The sequence below is a fragment of the Columba livia genome, chromosome W (genome assembly GCF_036013475.1).
Source record: "Columba livia isolate bColLiv1 breed racing homer chromosome W, bColLiv1.pat.W.v2, whole genome shotgun sequence".
In the NCBI taxonomy this organism is placed as follows: Eukaryota; Metazoa; Chordata; class Aves; order Columbiformes; family Columbidae; genus Columba; species Columba livia.
Window position 1 is genome coordinate 2,106,081 of NC_088641.1, and position 22,875 is coordinate 2,128,955.

At 42.1% G+C, this 22,875-nt stretch overlaps 1 protein-coding gene across 15 annotated transcripts in view; it reads left to right on the plus strand.

Moving 5' to 3' along the window:
* The window catches only part of LOC135577036 (dymeclin-like), a 151,462-nt gene that overhangs the window by 75,294 nt on the left and 53,293 nt on the right, over positions 1–22,875 (plus strand). For 14 of the 15 annotated variants that reach the window (XR_010468648.1, XM_065044648.1, XM_065044649.1 and 11 more), the window contains 3 exons: positions 3,762–3,887; positions 7,864–7,977; positions 8,509–8,603. Coding sequence is in view for 14 of the 15 variants with exons in the window: in XM_065044648.1 (XP_064900720.1) it covers positions 3,762–3,887; positions 7,864–7,977; positions 8,509–8,603 (335 nt within the window). In the remaining variant the exon portion in view is untranslated. Of the gene's footprint in view, positions 1–3,761; positions 3,888–7,863; positions 7,978–8,508; positions 8,604–12,031; positions 21,059–22,875 lie in introns of those variants that run through there. The other variant, XM_065044661.1, reaches the window with a different exon arrangement.

The following is a 22,875-nucleotide window of genomic DNA, read 5'->3' on the forward strand; positions in this document are numbered from 1 at the left end:
TGAATCCTTTGAGTTTATGGGCGCAAAACAATTAAGGTAATTAATTTAGAGGCAAACCAGTGCTCTCTGTGGATAGATTTGAATGAGAGTGGATGAATTTTTGGAGGAATATGGCACAAGTCAGCGGCTTCTTCATAGAGAAGCAGTTGGGTGATGTAGAAAGATCTGTCCTAGACGGGAGCTCAGGTAAGCTGAGTGCTCAGCTTAAATATTTAGGCACGTTGTTCCTGTTTCACTGCACTCAGTGCATCACATTTGTTGCATATTCTTCTATTTTAATATTTCCCTGGTTTCAGTGGCCGGGAAGCATCATAACAGATGTTCTGTGACATCTTTTGAACTATGTCTTTGCTCTTTTGTAACTTGAATTTTTAAATGGATTCTGTGTGTTTTTCTCAACTGTTGTAATCGAGAACATCTCCGCTTTCTTCTTTATTTGTGTATGAATTTACCTCTCATTTATATATAAATACCTTTATCTTCTGTTGTGCTTTATGTTTTAGCTGGAGTAAAACATTGCATCTTTTTTACTCTTATAATTCTGCTTGATGGAATGAATAGGATGTTGCTGTGCTTCCATAACTCTTTGTATAAGTTCAATATCTGCTTCTGGTAGGGATGTTCTTGTATAGAATTTGACTCTCTTATTGAAAGTATTTGCAAAGATCCTCCGGGAAGTGGTGGGACTGGTGAAACAGGCATTAATTAACAATTTTATTAATAAGCACAGTGTCACGGTCTGCGGATGGGAAAATATGGATCCTTTTTCTGTTTATAACACCCATATTGCAAGTAAAAATACCGGTGAGGTGTCTGCTTGTAAAAAAAGAAGCTATTTCTGTTGAATATTTTTACTTTGGCTGCTTAGTTGATGTTTTGTTGCTGCTCAACACGACTGGACTGAAATAATGAATATGAAGATGTATTGATATCAGCTGATAATACAGCAATATTTTTTCCTGCGGTATTAATTTGACTTAAGCCCGTTACTCATGTAGCTCCACGGTCTTGTATTTTATTGTATAGTAAAAACCAAACTCTTTTTTGGGGGGAAACTTCTCCTGACCTTGGATTATAACACCTGCAATTTTCAGGCTTGGTTTTTACCTGCATTTTAGAAGTAATCCAGTGATTATCATTTAATGGCTATGAATAAAAGGACCAGCAATACAAAAATAAGCGGTTATTGTCTTCTCCATACATGGCTGGACATTAGCATTGCATGAGAAGATAGACATCACAGTTTTAAGGTATGTGTGTAAGTTAAAAGCGTAGAAATGCGTTTTGGTTGCAGTTCTAGATAAACTTTTGTAAAATTAAACTTCTAGAATGTCTCATAATCAAGGTACCGTTTTTTAATGGAGTTTGCAGCAAGACTTAATGAACACAAATGCACTTTTGCGGCTACAGTTTGACCTGTTGTAATATTAACGTGTATAGACAGAGTGGATAAGTTTGGCCATTTTGTTTTCCCTGCAAAATCAAGTTGTAAATGCAATTCTTTGATAATTTTAGATTGCTCCCTGCTTATCGTAACGCTTGGAAATGACTTTTAGGTTATGCAGTGCAAAACTACGTACAAACTAGATATTTGAGGTGGAATAATAGACTTCACGCTGTGACATTTATCTCCCTTTTCCATTGACTTCATTGAGCATAGGCAAAAGAAGTTGGCATCAGGTACGCCCACAGCAGCCCAAGACACCTTGCTTAGCCACACCCCCATGGGTACTCAGCAGTAATTAACATTAAGCAATAAGTGTAAACTTGACTTAGTTATAGCAACTCAGGGTTGGTAAATCTTGTGCCAGCCACCGCGGTCACACAAGAGACGCAAACTAATCGTTCGCGGCGTAAAGAGTGGACTCATGCCTATCATATTAATTAAGGTCAAAACGTAGCTGAGCTGTCATAAGCTTAAGATACACTTAAAACCACCCTAAAGACGGCCCTAATTTGTATGACTTACTAAACTCCACAAAAGCCAGGGCACAAAGTGGGATTAGATACCCCACTATGCCTGGCCCTAAATCGTGATGCTCTATACAACCAAAGCATCGGCCTGAGAACTACGAGCACAAACGCTTAAAACTCTAAGGACTTGGCGGTGCCCCAAACCCACCTAGAGGAGCCTGTTCTATAATCGATAACCCACGATATACCCGACCGCTTCTTGCCAAAACAGCCTACATACAACCATCGCCAGCTCATGTCTTCTGAGAGTGCCACAGTGAGCACAATCGCCCTAACACCGCTAACAAGACAGGTCAAGGTGTAGCCCATGAAGTGGAAGAAATGGGCTGCATTTTCTAGCTTAGAAAATCTCACTAAAGGGGGCGTGAAACAACCCCTAGAAGGCGGATTTAGCGGTAAAGTGGGATAATATAAGCCCCCTTTAAGCTGGCTCTGAGGCACGTACATACCGCCCATCACCCTCCTCATAAGCTCTAAACTATCAATAAATAATACACCCACTTGCTAAAGATGAGGTAAGTTGTAACAAGGTAAGTGTACCGCAAGATGCACTTAGCACACCAAGACGTAGCTATAATATAAAAGCATTCAATGGAAGAATATTCGCAACGTGTGAGTATTATTTTCACTCTGCTTTTCTTGGGGTGTTGCCTTGAGCCATCCATCAAAAGCTTTCGTGGCCTCCACGCATTCAGATCAATCTCATTGGTTCTCATAGAAACTTTGATGTGTTTTTAGCATCTTTGGGACGGGTTGGTTGTATTACAAGAGAACATTCTGGTAATTTTAGAGGCTTGTGAAGCCGTTCACCAGAATCCGTTTCACGTGATTCATCCACTATACTCGGCTTGTTTTGAAATAGAGCAGGTTTTTAGGTGTCTAGAAGCTTCTTGGCAAAAAATTCTACATCTCATCCACTATCTTGGAATCAAGAGTTTTCTCCAGTTCCTTTTTCCAGCAGATTTTGGGATTTTTAGGCCTGTTTCTGTGGTGGGGAGGCTGTGTTGTCCAGAGCCAGTGGAAAGCTCATTTTAAGTTGGTAGCGAGACAACCTTTGCATCTGGATTAACTTTAGCCGAGCGCTCAGGTACGCTGCTTGTCGCAATATAATCTCCTTTTCCTTATTATTGCAAGACTTTGGCTTCGGTTACTTGTCCTGGTGGAAACACAAGACCTTGGGCTGAACTTTCCTCGTAATGTCAGTTCTCTTTGGCTGAGTATTATCTAGAATAGGAAAACCAGGCCTTTTCTAGGCTTAACCCAACCCAAAGTGGTTCTTTTCTGGGATTATGTCCACACACCAAACTGGGATTTGAATTTCAGGTCTTGATATTTCTATGTGCGCCTCAACGCTGATGTATTTGATGAGAAGAGTCTTTGCAGACCAAGCTTGTGTTTGAATGGTTTGAAACAATTGTTTTTCTGCTTGAACATGTGAAAAACTTGCTTTAATAATTTTAATTCTTATTTTCCCATATTCTAAAGGGAAACTAAAGCTTTCAGCGCCTATTTTAATGGGTAGGGCTGGAAATATCATTTATTAGGAATTGAAATTCCATGTCTGACCACAAGAAAGAATTTGTTTAGACTCTTGCGGAGACGGAAAGAAACAGATGGAAGGTGTTTGAACACTGTACGTCACTATTTAGGGGTGGTTATTGCGAGAGGGAGGAATTACGATATTGTTAAGGGCAGCGTGATACACGGGACGTTTTAATTCTCCTCTCCGTTGTCTGAGGTATTTGAGAGACTAAACTAATCCACACTTTTTTTCCCTTCCCTTAAAGGTTCTGCCAATTCTTGAAATTCTCTATCACGTCGAAGAAAGGAATTCCCACCACGTTTACATGGCTCTGATCATTTTGCTGATCCTCACGGAGGACGACGGCTTCAACCGATCCATCCATGAAGTGGTGAGTTGTTGTTTTGGTCAATTCTTCAGCTCTGAAAATCCCGTCAATGCTTCTTTTCATAAAGAAGCATCTGTATACCCGTGAAATTCCATATGCACCGTATGTGTAGGTTTATTTTTGGGTTCCATATCACTTAGTCATTTAATTTCTCTTATAAATCCACTTTGCTGAGAGCAGACAAATTTTGCTCCTGCCTCAGTCTTTTCCCCCATCATTTTTTATTCATTTTAAAGGCTTTACACGTGGTCTGTCAATAAATTCCTTACAGGATGAGTAAAAGTGGAAGATTTCCCTAAAATTAATGAGGATCCAGCTGTGGAAGGTGTGGCAGAATGCAACCCCCCCTCTCTCCCCCTCCCTCCTTCAGTATGGAAGGAGTGGGCACATCTCCCTCTTTCTCTGCTACTTGAGGCTAACAGCTTCTTTTGTTTGGCCCAGAGCACCCTGGCCAGGGCCATTAGGAGAAGGGAGTGCCAGGCACACTGAGCCGCCCCCAGCGTGGGGGATGTTTGGAGGCTTCAGGGGCACCCACAGCCAGTGTGGGGGGTGCAGAGAAGCTCCTAGAGTGCCTACAGTCAGATCTGATCAGATAAAAACGGGATTCTCGTCGAGACTCCGCCAATTTTGTGTGGGTCTCTTGGAGCACGAGCAAGATGATGCCGCCGAGAGCCCCCCTCCCCGGGACGGGGACTCCGCTTGCCTCGCCGCCACGGGTGTAAGTAAAACTTCTCGCAGGATTGCGAGTATATTTATACTTTCCATGCACATATGCACGTGTAACTTTCCGTGCTCAATATGAGCGCGTGTAAAATTAATCCTCGCAGAATCGCGGGTGTAGTTTCCTCCCGTGCTTCCACATAAGCACGTGTAACTTTCCGTGCACATTTGCACGAGTACTTTATTTCCTCGCACAATCGCCAATGTATTTTCCTCCCGTGCACACTTGCACGCGTAACTTTCCGTGCCCAATACGAGCACGTGTATAAATTATTTCCTCGCACAATCGCGAGTGTATTTTCCTCCCGTGCTTCCACATAAGCACGTGTAGGATTCCGTGCACACTTGCACGTGTAAGTAAATTAACTCTCGCAGGATTGCGGGTGTATTATAAATTTACCCTCGCACAATCGCGAGTGTACGCTTCCCGTACTCACTATGAGTCCGTGTATCTCTTTAAAAATAATCCTGCACCGTGTTAAGGCAAGTGTGTATTTCTCCAGGACTCGGGGACGGCTCCGGCATTGTTTTGGGTGAAGCCACGTGCATGCACACTGTGGACCGCCTGTTGTATTAGTTGCTGCCTCAATAATTTTCCTCAACTGATATCCGAACCTTTATTTAAGTCACTTTTGGAGTGCTAAAACCCTGTTTCTCACCGGTTTAATAAAAGTTGGTTTTGGACCTTGTTGTCCCTTAAATTAACCTACGGGGTGCCTCCGTGACAGAAGGAAAACATAAATGAGGTTTTCTTGTCCAGTTTATTCTTGCTTTTGCAGATAAACCTGCCAATATAGTTGTAGTGTGAATGTTAGTCTAGTGCTTCAGTTTGACTTAAAGAAAAAAACAACAAAAGCACTAAAAATAACCCCAAAACAAACAACAAACCCAAACCCCACCTCGTTCCTTTCACCCTGCACTGATTTTTCTCAGTCTTGCCTTTGCCTCTTCCATGTTCTTCTCCATTTAATCTTTGATTTTAATACACATTTTCACTAATTGCTTCTTTCTTTTACCCTGTGGTGGTGGTTTTTCCTACTCCACAGTGCGTGCTGTGAAGAATCCATTCATTCATTAATTAACAACCAGAATTTTGCTTCTTAGCTGGATAACGAGAAGCAGCTGGGAAGTTCCGCAGACCCATCTACATGAATTTCTACAGCAGAAAACTCTCTGAAAATGGACAATTTTGCCATCCAAAGCCAACAGAGCACTATGACACTGCAGATTAATAACCTTAATTCTTCCTTTATTTCTTCTTATGTCTCCTCCCTTTTTCTCCATTCTTTGGTGGATGAGACGTGTTTCATGCCAAAGGAGAGAGCAAACTCAGAGGCAAAGCAAAACACTTTTCCACCCTTACGGTGCTTTTCTTATTGAATTTTAAGGTTTTTTTATTGCCTGGTGCTCTTAAAATTAATGTCACATGGATAAATTGGTGCAGGGAAGGAGAAAGAGATCTCCCCTTATTCAAAGGTGTGCTCCAAAATCCACTATAATGTGGACAGAAGAGTTAGTGACTATGATGCCAACTCACATATTCCCTATGGAAGGGATTCCTTATCTATAGAAAAACCACATTCTGTTATATTTTTAAAAAATAAAGTTATCTTCTTGATTTGTGGCATTCCTGAACTTTACAGAGTCTACTTTTGGACTCAGTTTAATGACTAATTATTTATTATAATTGTTTCTTAACTAAAATACTTTGACATGCAAAGCCAGTTCCTTCATTATTCTGGCTGCTTCAGAAGGAGCTTTTAATGTAGGGAAACTCCCCTATTAAATAAAAATTTCGATGACAACAGAATAGAAAATAAATGAAGAATATGATACACATAAGGTTGTTAAGTGCAGAACATGAAGCTTCAGCCGTGTTTCTGTTGCTTGTAGATTGAATTTGTCCAGCGATTTTTGGTGGTGATTCATGAACTGGTACAATTTTCATCACTATAGATTAGGGACATTGGGATATTCACAGGTCACTATTTTTCCTGCAACAGCAGCATTTTTATTGTAAAGCCCTAAGTTGCCACCTGCCAAATTTAAAAGAAACGAAAATGCAAAGTTTCCCTTTTCCCTTTTCCCCTTTTCCCCTTTTCCCCTTTTCCCCTTTTCCCCTTTTTTTCCTTTTCCCTTTTTTCCCTTTTCCCTTTTTTCCCTTTTCCCTTTTTTACCTTTTCCCTTTTTTCCCCTTTCCTCTTTTCCCTTCTTTCCCTTTCCCTTCTTTCCCTTTCCCTTCTTTCCCTTTCCCTTTCCCTTTCCCTTTCCCTTTCCCTTTCCCTTTCCCTTTCCCTTTCCCTTTCCCTTTCCCTTTCCCTTTCCTTTTCCCTTTTCCTTTTTCCCTTTTTCCCTTTTTCCCTTTTTCCCTTTTTCCCTTTTTCCCTTTTCCCTTTTCCCCTTTTCCCCTTTTCCCTTTTTCCCTTTTTCCCTTTTTTCCCTTTTCCCCTTTTCCCCTTTTCCCCTTTTCCCCTTTTCCCCTTTTCCCCTTTTCCCCTTTTCCCCTTTTTCCCTTTTCCCCTTTTCCCATTTTTCCTTTTCCCTTTTTCCTTTTCCCTTTTTCCCCTTTCTTCTTTTCCTTTTTCCCTTTCCCTTCCCTTCCCTTTCCCTTCCCTTTTCCCTTTTCCCTTCTTTCCCTTTTCCCTTCTTTCCCTTTTCCCTTCTTTCCCTTTCCCTTTTCTCTTTTCCCTTTTTCTTTTCCCCTTTTCCCCTTTTCCCTTTACCCTTTTCCCCTCTCTCTTTCCACCTTTTCCCCTTTTCCCTTTTCCCTTTTTTCCCTTCTCCCCTTTCCCTTTTCCCTTTTTCCCCTTTTCCCTTTTTCCCCTTTTCCCTTTTTCCCCTTTTCCCTTTTTCCCCTTTTCTCCCCTTTCCCCTTTCCTTTTCCCTTTCCCCTTTCCCTTTCCCTTTTCCCTTTTTTTCCTTTTCCCCTTTCCCTTCCCCCTTTCCCTTCCCCCTTTCCCTTCCCCCTTTCCCTTTCCCCTTTCCCTTTCCCTTTCCCCTTTCCCTTTTCCCTTTTCCCCTTTCCCTTTTCCCTTTCCCTTTTCCTTTTCCTCTTTTTTCCTTTTTTCTTTCTCTTTTTCATTTTTTTTCCTTTTTTCTTTTCCTTTTATTTTTGCTTTAGAACACAGTAAGTTTTTCCACATTTGCAACTGGAAGCCACTTTGGCTCTCTGAAGGAATAGGAGGCCCTGGCCAACTTCCTGTGTCCTTATGCAGATCTAGGTGCTCAAGAACTTCATTCTTTCCTTTTTTCCCCTCAGATACTGAAAAATATCACCTGGTACGCTGAGCGTGTCCTAACAGAGATCTCACTGGGGAGCCTCCTCATACTGGTCGTGATAAGAACCATCCAGTACAACATGACCCGGACAAGGGTAAGACCATAAGTCAAGCACCGAGCTCCATGTTTTTACATTACAAGTAGCAAAAAAAATCACTTAAATATATTATAAATTGGGAAAGTTAAGGATTTCACTCGTATAATCAAAAGAATGAGAAGGAACGAGGACATTCTTGGCATGGATTTGTAGGATCTGGAAATCTTTGATGTTATATAAATGCTTCTTTTCGATTGGAATGGGCAAAATGCCCTGTTGCATTGGAGAAGCGGACAAGTTTGGTTCTGTGAAAACCCTTGACTTCAATAGGGCTGTTACTTAAATACTTGTCTGGTCAAATGGTTTCAGGGATGCGAACAAGGGGACCAGAACTCTGCAATAGTTTATGGTTATATTTCTGGGAGATGCAGAACACTTTGAAATTCAAAGTTAATAGGGAGACATATATTACATATACTACTCCATCTTTTGAACGATCGCTTTAATAGGTGTCGGTGTGTAGCAAAAGGACACTTTGATGTGTTTTATTTTAATGCTTTGGTTTTGCTTTCCTCTTCTTTCTGACAGGACAAATACCTTCACACGAATTGCTTGGCAGCCTTAGCAAATATGTCAGCACAGTTCCGCTCGCTTCACCAGTACGCTGCTCAGAGGATCATCAGGTAAATAGAAATGGATGAAATTAATAGCTGAAATGATAACTGAATAACTAATCCCAGAGTATTGTTCGCTTTATACTTGAAATTGTTCTGAAAGCACCAAAAAATATTAGTTTAGTCACATTATGACAAAAACACACTGAGCGCTGGTTCTCAAGTACTACGCAGACTGGATTTTTAACTTGCTTTACTTCCTATGTATTTGCCCAAGATTTATTTGTTGAATGAGATGTAACGCAATGATCATTTTGTGACTGAGGCTATGCTAACATGGACACTACAACTGTACTTTTCAAATGATAAAGCTTATTATTAGTTTATTAATAAATAGCCAATATCTGCGCTGGTTCTACGTAACTTTAGAACAGTAAATATTGAATCTGGAATAAACTGTTTTAGTCCTTGTCAAGTACAGCCAGTGTGCCAAAAGAAAGTAAATTATAATTGTGTGCCTGTACACTTTGTAAAGGACGGGGTTAACGAGATATATAGATCTCTACTCTTTAGGATTTAGTTCTCTCCAAACCATTTCTCTTTGGGAAATGGTTGGTTGCGGACAGCATGGACAAATACACAGGTTTAACACATCATTCTTTCACCTTTTCCCTGCTTGATACTCGCCCTCTTTTCATGCCCTTGGCAGTGATAGCGAGTGGTCAGAATGTGAATCGAAGCTGTTTTCCCATTACGTATCACAGACATTGTCTTAAATACAATTTCTTAAATCACAGATATACATTCTGAGTTTTCCCAGCATTTGGCCTCTAAAATCCTAGACATGAGACACTCAAAAACCTGATCTGTTTTTCAGCAGGATGCTTTGTTTTCCACTTCAGAGCTTTGTCCTCTCTTGCCGGTTTCTGATTTTGTTCTGTTATCTTCTGCTGTTTCTGCCAACCAAAGCGAGATGTGTTTGTTAAATCTGGGCCAGGAAGAGGTTTATCTTGCTGTTCCTATTCCAACCGGCTCTTATCACCACTCAGTAATCTCGGAGTGATCTGTGTATTTCCGTGTGGCTTGGCTTTTTGTCAAAATACTCCAAATTTATGGACATCCACTGTTCAGAAATTAAATTCCTCATTTAAAGGATGCTCAGCTGGATTATTTGGCTTTAATTGGGGTATGAAATGCCTGAGCGTGTGGTCTGTTGGCTTCTCGCTAGAGGGGGCAGCCGTCAGCGGAGCAGCAGCGACCTCGGGACTTCTGCAGACATGTCTCACCTCAACCTTTCAATTCCGAATTATAAAAGGAGCTTTTTGTGCTGTCAGGCACTTTTTCCAACCTCCTCAGACGTGCTTTTCACCATCTATAGCTGCATCTTTGGGTCAGATTCACTCCCTGATGCCTAAAACCCAAGAGCCAAGGAAGGTCGTGCAACGCTTCTCGTACACGATGTCTCAACAACGTTGTCACGTTAAGTGCAGAACATGAAGCTTCAGCCGTGTTTCTGTTGCTTGTAGATTGAATTTGTCCAGCGATTTTTGGTGGTGATTCATGAACTGGTACAATTTTCATCCCTATAGATTAGGGACATTGGGATATTCACAGGTCACTATTTTTCCTGCAACCGCAGCGTTTTTATTGTAAAGCCCTAAGTTGCCACCTGCCAAATTTAAAAGAAACGAAAATGCAAAGTTTCCCTTTTCCTTTTTCCCTTTCCCTTTTCCTTTCCCTTTCCCTTTTCCCTTTCCCTTTTCCCTTTCCCTTTCCTTTTCCCTTTTCCCCTTTTCCCCTTTTCCCCTTTTCCCTTTTTTCCCCTTTTCCTTTTCCCTTTCCCTTTCCTTTCCCTTTTGCGTTTTCCCTTTTCCCTTTTGCCTTTTGCCTTTTCCCTTTCCCTTTTCCCCTTTTCCCCTTTTCCCCGTTTCCCCGTTTCCCTTTTTTCCCCTTTTTTCCCCTTTTTTCCCCTTTTTTCCCCTTTTTTCCCCTTTTTTCCCCTTTTTTCCCCTTTCCCTTTTCCTTTTCCCTTTTTTCCCCTTTTTTCCCCTTTCCCTTTTCCCTTTTCCCTTTTCCCTTCTTTCCCTTTCCCTTTTCTCCTTTCCCTTTTCTCCTTTCCCTTTTCTCCTTTCCCTTTTCCCTTTTTCCTTTTCCCTTTCCCTTTTCCCTTTTCCCTTTTGCCTTTCACTTTTCCCTTTCCCTTCCCCTTTTCCCTTTTTTCCCCTTCTTTCCCTTTCCCTTTTCTCCTTTTCCTTTTCCCTTTCCCTTTCCTTTCCCTTTTCCCTTTTCCCTTTTTCCTTTTCCCTTTTCCCTTTTTCCTTTTCCCTTTTCCCTTTTCCCTTTTCCCTTCTTTCCCTCTCCCTTTTCTCCTTTCCCTTTTTCCCCTTTTCCCTTTTTCCCCTTTTCCCTTTTTTCCCTTTTCCCTTTTTTCCCTTTTCCCTTTTTCCCCTTTTCCCTTTTTCCCCTTTTCCCTTTTTTCCCTTTTCCTTCCCTTTTCCCTTTTCCCTTTTCCCTTTTCCCTTTTCCCTTTTCCCTTTCCCAATGTCTCAACAACGTTGTCACGTTTGGGTGACTGATTTGCCATCTCTTTAGATACATGTAGTTAAAATGTGACTTCACCGTTGCCACTTGATTTTATTTATGAAATAATAGCGATGATATTCTTCCTGAAGCCAGACAGACTTCTCGTGTTGCTCGACACCGATGCATGTGGAAAGGAGTGAACGACAAAAAATTCTGTCGCATTGAAATAGCCACATTATCTCTCTTTAATTGTGTGATGGACTCGCAAAACAACACTTGAAATGCGCCACATAGTAAGAGAGACATTAGAGCAAACACACAACACTGGTATATCTGAAACTCTTGGTTCTTCCGAAGACGTAAGGTCTTTGTAGTTACTCTTGGTTGGTTTCTGGATGTTTTTAGCAGAGAGACTTCACGTGGGATCTGAGCTGGGCTGTATGACAAATAGTAACCACACAATATACAGGTATAGAGTGGGAGGATGGCAGCCTGAGAAAGATATTGGTGATCCTGACCGTTGGAGCTGATTTTGATCGTTGTAAATGATGTCAGGATACGTACAGAAAATGGATGTGCTCATCAACTGAAGAAGCAAATCTCAAAGGCAACGTGATATATATTATATCCTATATAATATGATATGCATGCATAGTCCAAAGATACCCATGCTGTTAATTTTAAGCTTTACAACCTTGAGTTCCCCGACACGCTTAAGCATCATAAAGTAAATATTTTCACCTGATTTCCTCTCGAAGTACACAGATTTATTATAAAATTTCAGTTACCCAAAAAAGCAATTGGCATTAAGACTTATGAACACATATATTTCATAAGAGATTGATGTTTTGAGGCATACGTTGTCCATCCTTTTCCTGCTTTATGAAATCTGTTATTAAATTTAGCCAGCACTAATGGACCCAAATTGCTCCATGATGTCAAAGCAGAATATTTCTATTTAAATTCCTATCTAGGTTCTACTGTGAGAATACAAGGATCCCTGAGAGAAGAAACCACACTCTCCATAATGAAAAAGTGTTTTCTGTGCCTATAAAGATGGGACTTAATATTAAATAAAGTGTTTTAGGGTGTAGGTTTTTAAATTAAGTAGCTGTGAAGCACTTAAAATCTGCTTAGCAATACCACCAAATAGACAGTCACAATTTAAGCCTCACCAGATGCTCTAATGATTCCTTAATGTGAGAAGTAATTCCATTTCCACGCAGCCTTTTTCCTAATCCTGTTCTGAGCGGGGACGGCCAATTGTTTGAAATTCAGAAAACTAGTTATCTATGAAAGAATTATCTGCGAATATTCAATATACCGTACTCAAGAGGTCAATCAAATACAACTTGGGTCATTTGTATCACAATAAAGCAGATTTCTGTGGATACAACTCCAGGTGATTTATCTGCAACTCAACCAGCTTGGTTGATTTTCTACATTTGCTTTAAAACTGTAGCAAGTTATCTGTTCATCTCAACAAACTTTAATCACCATGTGGTGCTCTGGCTGGTGAATTTGTTACTTCGAAATACTTGTGTTGTTTTTTACCCTGTGTCCTTTGCTTTGGATGCCTTAGATTTTAGCAATAAATTCTCCTCAGCGTGGTTGACATAGCCTCAAAAATAAGAATTAAAACCTCAAAGACATTTTGCTTCTTAACTTTGAAAGAGTTTTGTAGCATTTCAGGTTGGGGGAGGAAACATTTGTTATCTAACCTGGATATAAAATAATACTGTATTTATGAGAAACTGCTTTATAATGTGATTCCCCCCATGCAGTGCAGTATAATAATGATAATTCTATTTTTGTTAGGTTTTCTAAGTAGAATGAATACCAGTGGCTTGTGAGAAAAAGATATTAATGATATTCTCATGTTCAGGTAGTGTTGGCAAAGAGGACATTGTGGGAATGGAAGATCAAACAGCTCCAAGCCACCGAGTTTGAACTTCAGTTTTAATCCGTGGACTGTCATTAGTCGAAGTTTTGCACACAACAGGATAATGGGAGAGATGGTGGTGTCAACTGGTCAACCTTGGGTGGCTTTGGCTTTTCCAGATGCTTTTTATGCTCTTCATCCTCCACTGTGTCATTGCTCCTTTTTATATGGAGTTTCTGGAATCTGTGGAGTGGCTTTTGCCGGGAGACATAAGTATTTTAGAAAGATCTCGAAACAGTTAAAGAAAAGAAACATATGCTAGCCGTATTAGTAGCTTGTTGACCTAGATTAGCCGCGGAGAAGCTTATAAGCTGATCAGCCAGTCCAAAATTGGGAGGTGTCATCGCAATTAGTAGGAAAGGCGGTGACAAAAGGCAAGACAACTATTGTTCAGATGAGGGAAAGAGAATATTAGTAGCAATGTAAATATAATTGAGTTAATTTTTAAAGGAAATAAGTATCTTTTGTTATGATGCATTGAGTATAGTTGCAGTCAAATGTATTAATAAGCTGTTTTAGCTTTATCAACAGCTCCATGTGGACGCGCCTGGTTTTGCCCGTAACATATGGAGGTGAGGTTTTAGGCTGATATCAGCGGTTTCCAACATGGAAATATCCTTGAACTTGCTTTAAGCCTGGTTCAACCTGCTGGGGATTCCATGGGGGCACCGATGGGACAGTAATACCCTCGTCCCCCATCTGGTGTGAGCCACTGAGTGCCCCATGTGCTGTTAGGAGCCTTTGGAGCCACCTCCCAGATGGACAGACGGACAGCTTTATTTTAGGATAGATCGGATCAGTGTGAACCATGGAGAAGACTTGGACAAACCATTGTTCTACGCTATCTCAGCATCGTCTCACACAAAGCAGAATTGTCACCCTCTGCTCTGCGTGTCATAGAATTCATAGCACAGGACTCCTTAACAATATCATTACTGATTGCTGGCCTGGCTTATATTTAATCTCTACATAGATACCTCTCTAACAGCTCAACTTTGGGCAAGATGATTCTCTCTTCCCTTGACCATTTTTGTGTCTCTGCTGACCCGTAAGACAAACCATCATGGTAATTGCGTCATTTTGAGTTCCGATAACTTACTCTTTTGCCATCCAAGAAATTGTGCGGGACTTCGGTGTCATCGCTTGGCAGAAAATGTGATTAAACGAACGTGATGCAAATTAACGCAGCCTTAGAACTGAAGTTTGTCCAAGTCTCGGTGCCCTTTTCAGGGAATCTAGAGCATCACACAGATTCTTGCACGCAGTGCAGAATGTCACTTGGAGGTAGAAGGTCCCCTAGTCCCATCTTTAATTATCACAAATAACCCTTTTTAGAGTTGTTATGCCATATAAGCTCTTTGGAAACAGTACAATTTTATAATAGTCTTCAAATTGAGGGATTAAAATTTGATTTTTCTGGTGGAACCTCACAGCTTTTAAAACTGTTGATCTTGTGGATCCGTTATAATGGACAGGATGAAATATTTGAGGAAACCAGTGCAGAAATAACTGTTTTGGTGATCGTGGTGTTGAACAGATGAATTTGCAGAGCAGACTGAGGTTCTGAGTTGTGTTGTTTTAGTTTTCTGCATGTTTAATAGTGAAAGGAAGGAAAAAGGAGAAAGCCAGTGGCATTAATTCATTCCTGCTAGTGCAATTTGATTTCTTTTAGGTGGCCTGGAAAAACAGGGTTTAGGCCACTGAAATGCTTATTGGGTAGTACCCCAATTATTTGGGATTTGGGTGTCTAATGTATAGTACAGTGAAGATGTGAATCGCATCGTTTTTGCATTTTAAAGAGGCTGGTTGATAGCAAGAAATTGTCCTGCAGAAGATTTTTAGAGATTTACCAAAACAATAGAATTCTAACAGCCTTTTAGAAACTATTTGCTATTCTGGTAGAATCCTAGAAGCTGCGGTCTTGTCTTCATAATTTGTTGTGAATGGAATGTATTTATAAGGACAGTGTTCCCTAACAGAAATGAAGAGGTGACTCAAGATAATGACTTGCTTGAACCTGTATTTTCTCTCCGCTTGCAGAGTATTTGGCTCATTAATCACTTTATTCCGATACAACATGTACTTTTACCTTTTTAGAAAAATCTCGCTTTGGAAAAAAACTGTGAACTATGATCTAGAATGAGTAAGGAACGCACAAGGATTTATCTGACAAACTAAGATTGTATTATGGCTGTGGGTAACCATTGGGTTGCAAACTGGCTTAAGGAGAGAAGCCAGAGAGTGGTAGTCAATGGTGCGGAGTCCAGTTGGAGGCCAGTATCTAGTGCAGTGCCTCAGGGGGCAGTGCTGGGGCCAATATTATTCAATATATTCATTAATTATTTGAATGAGGGAATAGAGTGTACTATCAGCAAGTTTGCTGGTGACACCAAGCTGGGAGGAGTGGTGACACGCCAGAGGCTGTGCTGCCATCAGAGACCTGGACAGGCTGGAGAGTTGGGCGGGAAAATGTAATGAAATAGAACAAGGGCAAGTGTAGAGTCTTGAATCTGGGCAGAACAACCCCAGGTTCAGTGTAAGTTGGGGAATGAGCTATTAGAGAGCAGTGTAGGGGAAAGGGACCTGGGGGTGCTGGGGACAGCAGGGTGACCATGAGCCAGCACTGGGCCCTTGTGGCCAGGAAGGCCAATGGCATCCTGGGGTGTATTACAAGGGGGTGGTCAGTAGGTCCGAGAGGTCCTCCCTCCCCTCTACTCCGCCCTGGTGAGACCACACCTGGAATCTTGTGTCCAGCTGTGGCCCCTCAGTTCCAGCAGGACAGGGAACTGCTGGAGAGAGTCCAGCGTAGGGCAACAAAGATGATTAAGGGAGTGGAGCATCTCCCTTATGAAGAAAGGCTGAGGGAGCTGGGGCTCTTTAGTTTGGAGAAGAGGAGACTAAGGGGGGACCTCATTAATGTTTATAAATATATAAAGGGTAAGTGCCATGAGGATGGAGCCAGGCTCTTCTCGGTGGCAAACAATGATAGGACAAGGGGTAATGGGAACAAGCTGGAACACAAGAGGTTCCACTTAAATTTGAGAAGCAACTTGTTCCTGGTGAGGGTGGCAGAGCCTGGCCCAGGCTGCCCAGGGGGTTGTGGAGTCTCCTTCTCTGCAGACATTCCAACCCGCCTGGACATGTTCCTGTGTAACCTCATCTGGGTGTTCCTGCTCCATGGGAGGATTGGACTAGATGATCTTTTGAGGTCCCTTCCAATCCCAAACATACTGTGATACTGTGATTACGAAACAAAGCTACTGCTTGATTAGAAATCAATCAATGCCCTCCAAATTGCTCCTGAAAATCTTCCTTTCCACCACACATGAAAATTTTGCGTTTATTCAGGCCCCACATATTCAAACCGGCATTCTGACTGTTTTTAGGAATGAGAGCACAGCTACTGATATTTCTGAGTCTCTTAAGTACTCAAGCCAAACTATTTCCCACCACCGTATCCTTTCCACCGTCATTTCCGTGGCTCCCAAAGAGAATATTGTACTTTAAAACATCTGACTCTTCTAAATGAAGGGTGAAATTGTGGGTACAGAAGAAAGAATCAGGATTTAACAACTTTACTGTACATCAGATCTTTGTAACTGTTGAATGACTCAACCTATTTAATGGTAATGGCCTTCAGCAAGTTTAGGAAAGAACAGGTTTTAGGTAAAGTAAATACACTTAGTTCTGCAATGAATAAATCAATCTTCTGTGAAGTTGTGTAGAGACATGTTTCTGTAACTCATTAATTGTACTCCTGGGTCCATCACTAAGTAGGTTTTTCTCCAAATACAGTGATTTACATGGGTTCAGATGGGCTGAATCCCGCTGGAAACGGGTTCCGATGCAGACGGCGGTGTTAACGCTGGTGTCGTCGGCATCTCCCACAGTCCTGTGCGGAGCCCGTGAATTATCACGAGTGTCTGGCCAGAGGATAAAAGCGCAGGAGGTTTCAAAAGCAACATTCGTATAGTAGCATCTCATACGCTGCCTCCCAAACAACCGCTGCATCTGGTGATTAAACCTTTGCTCTTCATCTCAAACACGAGTACCAAATAGATGCTTCCTCCCAGCACTTTCATATATATATATATATATATATATATATATATATATATATATATATATCAATGTGTGTGTATTTGGTTTTTTCTTATGGTCATCAGCGCCTCATGTCTGCTTCTAATATACCAATTCTTGTGTTCTTTTTAGTAGAACTTCATGCCCTGAAGCAATTAGGCCTTTCTAGAGAAGACTCTTATATATTTATCATTCCATTTTCAGTCTGTCAAACATCTCCAGAGCTTGTTTGGTTTTCATTTCCTTGCCCTCCTTTATTATAAATACTTTATGGTGTAAAGGTAACATTTCTCTCATAAGACTCTCGTGTACATTTGGCTGGTATTGTGGGGCATGGGAACTTATGGAACTTATCGCAAATAATCACTTCTTACATATTAAAATAGTTATTTTGCTTCTCTGTTCTGTGGTGTTATGGCACCTTTAACCCTAAAATGACCACTCCCCTCCAAACTGCTCTTTTGCAATAGCGTAATTTAAAATCCTGTTATCACTCTATGCTTTGAGATATAAATCTAGTGTATCTGAAAAGTAGGCCTGCAAGAATGGAGTATTTTTAGAAAGCCAAGAGAAGTCACCTTATTACTTAGGTTAGGAAGTTAGGCGGGGATTAAGGAGGATGGAAAGTACCAGTGGTGAGAAAGGATCAAGTCAGGGATGACTTGAGAATGAATTAGAGGATGGTTGGGGTTGGAAGGGACCTCTGGAGACCATCCGGTCCAACCCACCTTTCAATGGACATCTGCAAGTCAATCTTGGTACTAAAAATAGAATAATTAGTATTGTTTGTACTGTGGTTCATCATTACCATAGTTCATCATGTCATCAGCAGCAGAATACTAAACAGAAATGAAAGATTTTGTCCGAAATCCTAATATTTGATGATGTATTTTACCCTTGGCAAGACGGCAGCTAGGTTTGCATTTCTGCTGTTTATCCTTTATGAAATAACATTAATAAGTGATATTTTAGGTAGAGAATAATTAGTCATTCTCATGGAGTGAGTGATTTAATATGTTGTTATCATCTGTGTAATATTTTAGTGAGAGTAGAATGTATTTGGGTTGGGTTTGACTTTGGGAATGACTCAGAGGACTTCCTAGAACATAGATTATCTGACAAAAACAGTAGTAAAGTCTTTGTGGCACGTCAGGACGTTCTTCCTGCGTGCATACAGGTAATTTGGGATGCTGACTAACATGTGCTGCTTTAATTAGCTTATACTTTTATTTTTTTCCCCTTTTTTTCTTTCATAAAAGGCTTTTGAACTGGCTTTCCCATAGAGTCATGTTGTAGCATAACTCCCTTTTGAAATCTGCTGATTAAGTCTTCAAATTCAGCAAAAGATGTTATTTGCTGCGCATTTTTCCAATTCTGCCGCAGAGACAATATGACCTAAATATTTAATCAGGCTTAGCAGAATTGTCTTCTTTTTTTTTAATTGGCGAAGATTAGTCTATTTTCTCTGAGCTAATACATGTGGCATGTATGTCTTCAAGACTTTTCTCTCAATAACGTTAAAGATTTATAGTCTTCCTAAAATCTGCAACGCATTGAGAGGAAGATTATGAGTTACAATTACTTAAACGCTAGCACTGGGAATTTTTCTTTTGAATCTTGGTTATGCTGTTTCAGACTAGATTGTATTTATAGAGGAGTTACTGAATACTGGTTTTATACCATTTTTCTATACCTCGCCCAATTTGCTACATTTCTTCCTCCCCCTCTTCCTCCCCCTCTTCCTCCCCTCTTCTCTTATTTTCTTTTCCTTTTTCTCTTCTCCTCCTCTCCTTTCTTCTCTCTCCTCTCCTCTTCCTCTTGCTCCTCCTCCTCCTCCTCCTTTTCTTCCTCTTCCTCCTCTTCCTCCTCCTCTTCCTCCTTCTCTTCCTCCTCCACTTCCTCCTCCACTTCCTCCTCCACTTCCTCCTCCTCCTCTTCCTCCTCCTCTTCCTCCTCCTCTTCCTCCTCCTCTTCCTCCTCCTCTTCCTCCTCCTCCTCCTCCTCCTCTTCCTTTTCCTCCTCCTCTTCCTCCTCCTCTTCCTCCTCCTCTTCCTCCTCCTCTTCCTCCTCCTCTTCCTCCTCCTCTTCCTCCTCCTCTTCCTCCTCCTCTTCCTCTTCCTCTTCCTCTTCCTCTTCCTCTTCCTCTTCCTCTTCCTCTTCCTCTTCCTCTTCCTCTTCCTCCTCCTCCTCCTCCTCCTTCTCCTCCTCCTCCTCTTCCTCCTCCTCTTCCTCCTCCTCTTCCTCCTCCTCTTCCTCCTCCTCTTCCTCCTCCTCTTCCTCCTCCTCTTCCTCCTCCTCTTCCTCCCCCTCTTCCTCCTCTTCCTCCTTCTCCTTCTCCTCTTTCTCCTTCTCCTCTTTCTCCTTCTCCTCTTCCTCCTCCTCTTCCTCCTCCTCTTCCTCTCTCCTTCCTCCTCCTCCTCCTCTTCCTCCTCCTCCTCTTCCTCTCCCTCCTCCTCCTCTTCCTCTCCCTCCTCCTCCTCTTCCTCCTCCTCCTCTTCCTCCTCCACCTCCTCTTCCTTCTTCTCCTCCTCTCCCTCTCCCTCTTCCTCCTCTTCCTCCTCTTCCTCCTCTTCCTCCTCTTCCTCCTCTTCCTCCTCTTCCTCCTCTTCCTCTTCCTCCTCTTCTCCCTCTCCCTCCTCCTCTCCCTCCTCCTCTCCCTCTCCCTCCTCCTCCCCTTCCTCCTCCCCTTCCTCCTCCCCTTCCTCCTCCCCTTCCTCCTCCTCCTCCCCTTCCTCTTCCCCTTCCTCTTCCCCTTCCTCTTCCCCTTCCTCTTCCCCTTCCTCTTCCCCTTCCTCTTCCCCTTCCTCTTCCCCTTCCTCTTCCCCTTCCTCTTCCTCCTCCTCTTCCTCCTCCTCTTCCTCCTCCTCTTCCTCCTCCTCTTCTCCCTCTCCCTCTCCCTCTCCCTCTGCCTCCCCCTCCGCCTCCCCCTTCTCTCCCTCCTCCTCCTCTCCCTCCTCTCTCTCTTCTTTCCTTTCTTTCCCTTTTTTTGGTCGTATTTACTCAGCCAATACTGGAGCTTCCTCCCTGCCTTCTCATTTGATACCAACTGCTGGGCAAGATCAAGCAATGTCAGGATCAGAGAAGGAAACATATTCAGTTTCCAGAAACATGAGTAGATAAAATTCTCAAGTATCAGGTAGTGTACAGGTCTGTTCACAGATGGCAGGTTCAAGTTATTTTAGGTACATTTTTATTCAAAAATACACATTATTCATGGTTAGCAAATGAGCCTTTTCTGTATCGGTATTCACGTTTTATTTTATTTAGGTCTATTTTTTCAGTTCCCCAACCACTACATGTAGTAGAGAAAGTTTCATCCAGGGAATCACAGCTGATCTGATGGGAGAGATGGAACTACCGGATAGATTCCTGGCACTTTAGTCTCCAAAATACTGATGCTAAACTCTCTTGGTTTAGACCTGAACATTTGAGGGTTCTGTGGCTTTTATATCTATGATTATTAAAGACAAAGAATGTTGGTAACTCAAGGTTTAATGGAGCATATGGAGAAGGCGTTAGATGAGTTATTTTATTTTCACTACCTCAAAAAAAAAGAAAATAGTGAAAGTTTATTATTATGTAAGAACATATATATATTTTTCACCTGGGGTAACACAAGCCTGCCCTGATTTCCCAGACTTAGGTAACCCCACACTCCACTCTTTAGCTATTAGAAGTTGGCACTGCAATGTTTTGTTACAAGAATTCAAAGTGTTGATCCGATGGCTTTTAGTTTTTATAAGAGGGATTTATAAGCTTCTTCTTGAGTGATATTTTAGTACTGTGTGAGCTAAAGTTTTGTCCTCGGGGTAAACAGAATACATGAATAATATGGGCACACACACCATGAATCAAACATAATGTTCTTTATTTTCTGCGATGTTCTTTATTTTATTGCTTTTTCGAGCTTTTTAGTACTGTATTGTAGCTAAAGATTGCCTTTTACTGTAGAGTAAAAGTAAAATGCCCCATAAAACATGCGGAATGGATGGAAAGGATGGATGATAGCAGAGCGGTGGATGTGGTCTACCTTGACTTCAGTAAAGCCTCTGACACAGTCTCCCACAGCATCCTCACAGCTCAGTTGAGGAGGTGTGGTCTGGACAATAGAGTAGTGAGGTGGGTTGCAAACTGGCTTAAGGAGAGAAGCCAGAGAGTGGTAGTCAATGGTGCGGAGTCTAGTTGGAGGCCTGGATCTAGTGCAGTGCCTCAGGGGGCAGTGCTGGGGCCGGGATTGTTCAAGATATTCATCAGTGATTTGGCCGAGGGAATAGAGTGACTGTCAGCAAGTTTGCTGGTGACACCAAGCTGGGAGGAGTGGTGACACGCCAGAGGCTGTGCTGCCATCAGAGACCTGGACAGGCTGGAGAGTTGGGCGGGAAAATGTAATGAAATAGAACAAGGACAAGTGTAGAGTCTTGAATCTGGGCAGGAACAACCCCAGGTTCCAGTGTAAGTTGGGGAATGACCTATTAGAGAGCAGCGTAGGGGAAAGGGACCTGGGGGTGCTGGGGACAGCAGGGTGACCATGAGCCAGCACTGGCCCTTGTGGCCAGGAAGCCAATGGTACCTGGGGTGGGTTAGAAGGGGGTGGTCAGTAGGTCAGAAAGGTTCTCCTTCCCCTCTACTCCGCCCTGGTGAGACCCCATCTGGAATATTGTGTCCAGTTGTGGCCCCTCAGTTCCAGAAGGACAGGGAACTGCTGGAGAGGGTCCAGCGTAGGGCAACAAAGATGCTGAAGGGAGTGGAGCATCTCCCGTGTGAGGAAAGGCTGAGGGAGCTGGGGCTCTTTAGTTTGGAGAAGAGGAGACTGAGGGGTGACCTTATTAATGATTATAAATATATAAAGGGTGAGTGCCATGAGGATGGAGCCAGGCTCTTCTCGGTGACAACCAGTGACAGGACAAGGGGTAATGGGTGCAAACTGGAACACAGGAGGTTCCACTTAAATTTGAGAAGCAACTTGTTGGGGGTGAGGGTGGCAGAGCCTGGCCCAGGCTGCCCAGGGGGTTGTGGAGTCTCCTTCTCTGCAGACATTCCAACCCGCCTGGACACCTTCCTGTGTAACCTCATCTGGGTGTTCCTGCTCCATGGGGGGATTGGACTAGATGATCTTTTGAGGTCCCTTCCAACCCCAAACATACTGTGATACTGTGAAAACAAAAATTACAGTAATATGTGACTGTAGATAGAGCAGCTGCTTGAAAACTGATTTCAGGTGTATCACGTAAGTCTGATTTCAAGCTCAATACCCACAATTAGTCTGTGGAAGTTGTATGTAAATTTTTTTTAATGTACATATCACAGGGATCTAAGCCTTGATTTTATTATTCAGGTTTAGCTTAGAGGATTTAGTGATGGAATCGCTTAGACTTTGGTGTCCTATGTTTGTCTTAACAAGGCACGAACCCTATTTTGGGAAATTTCTCCTTTGATTTAGTAGTTAAGCCTAAATTTAGTCATCACTCTTTGGGGCTTAAGTCTTGTTCTTCCTGTCTATGGAAAGGGGTCAAAGATAAATGATAATAAAAAGCTCCCTCAGCTTTAAAGTCTAATGAGATTAAATTGCTGGAATGAGGCCTACACAGGCTGGAAATAAGGTAGAATTTTCTAAGTAACAGGGCTGGTAAAATATACTAAATAGACTCATGACCATTTAAATCTTCTAAGAAGCAACATTCTAAAAGATGCTCTTTAATCTGGTTTTGGAAAAAATTCTGTGGGTAGCTGGAAGGGCAGACTCATGTCTTGAGGGTTCCCCTGGAAATACCGGGTTTTATTTTCTCCAGCCCCGGC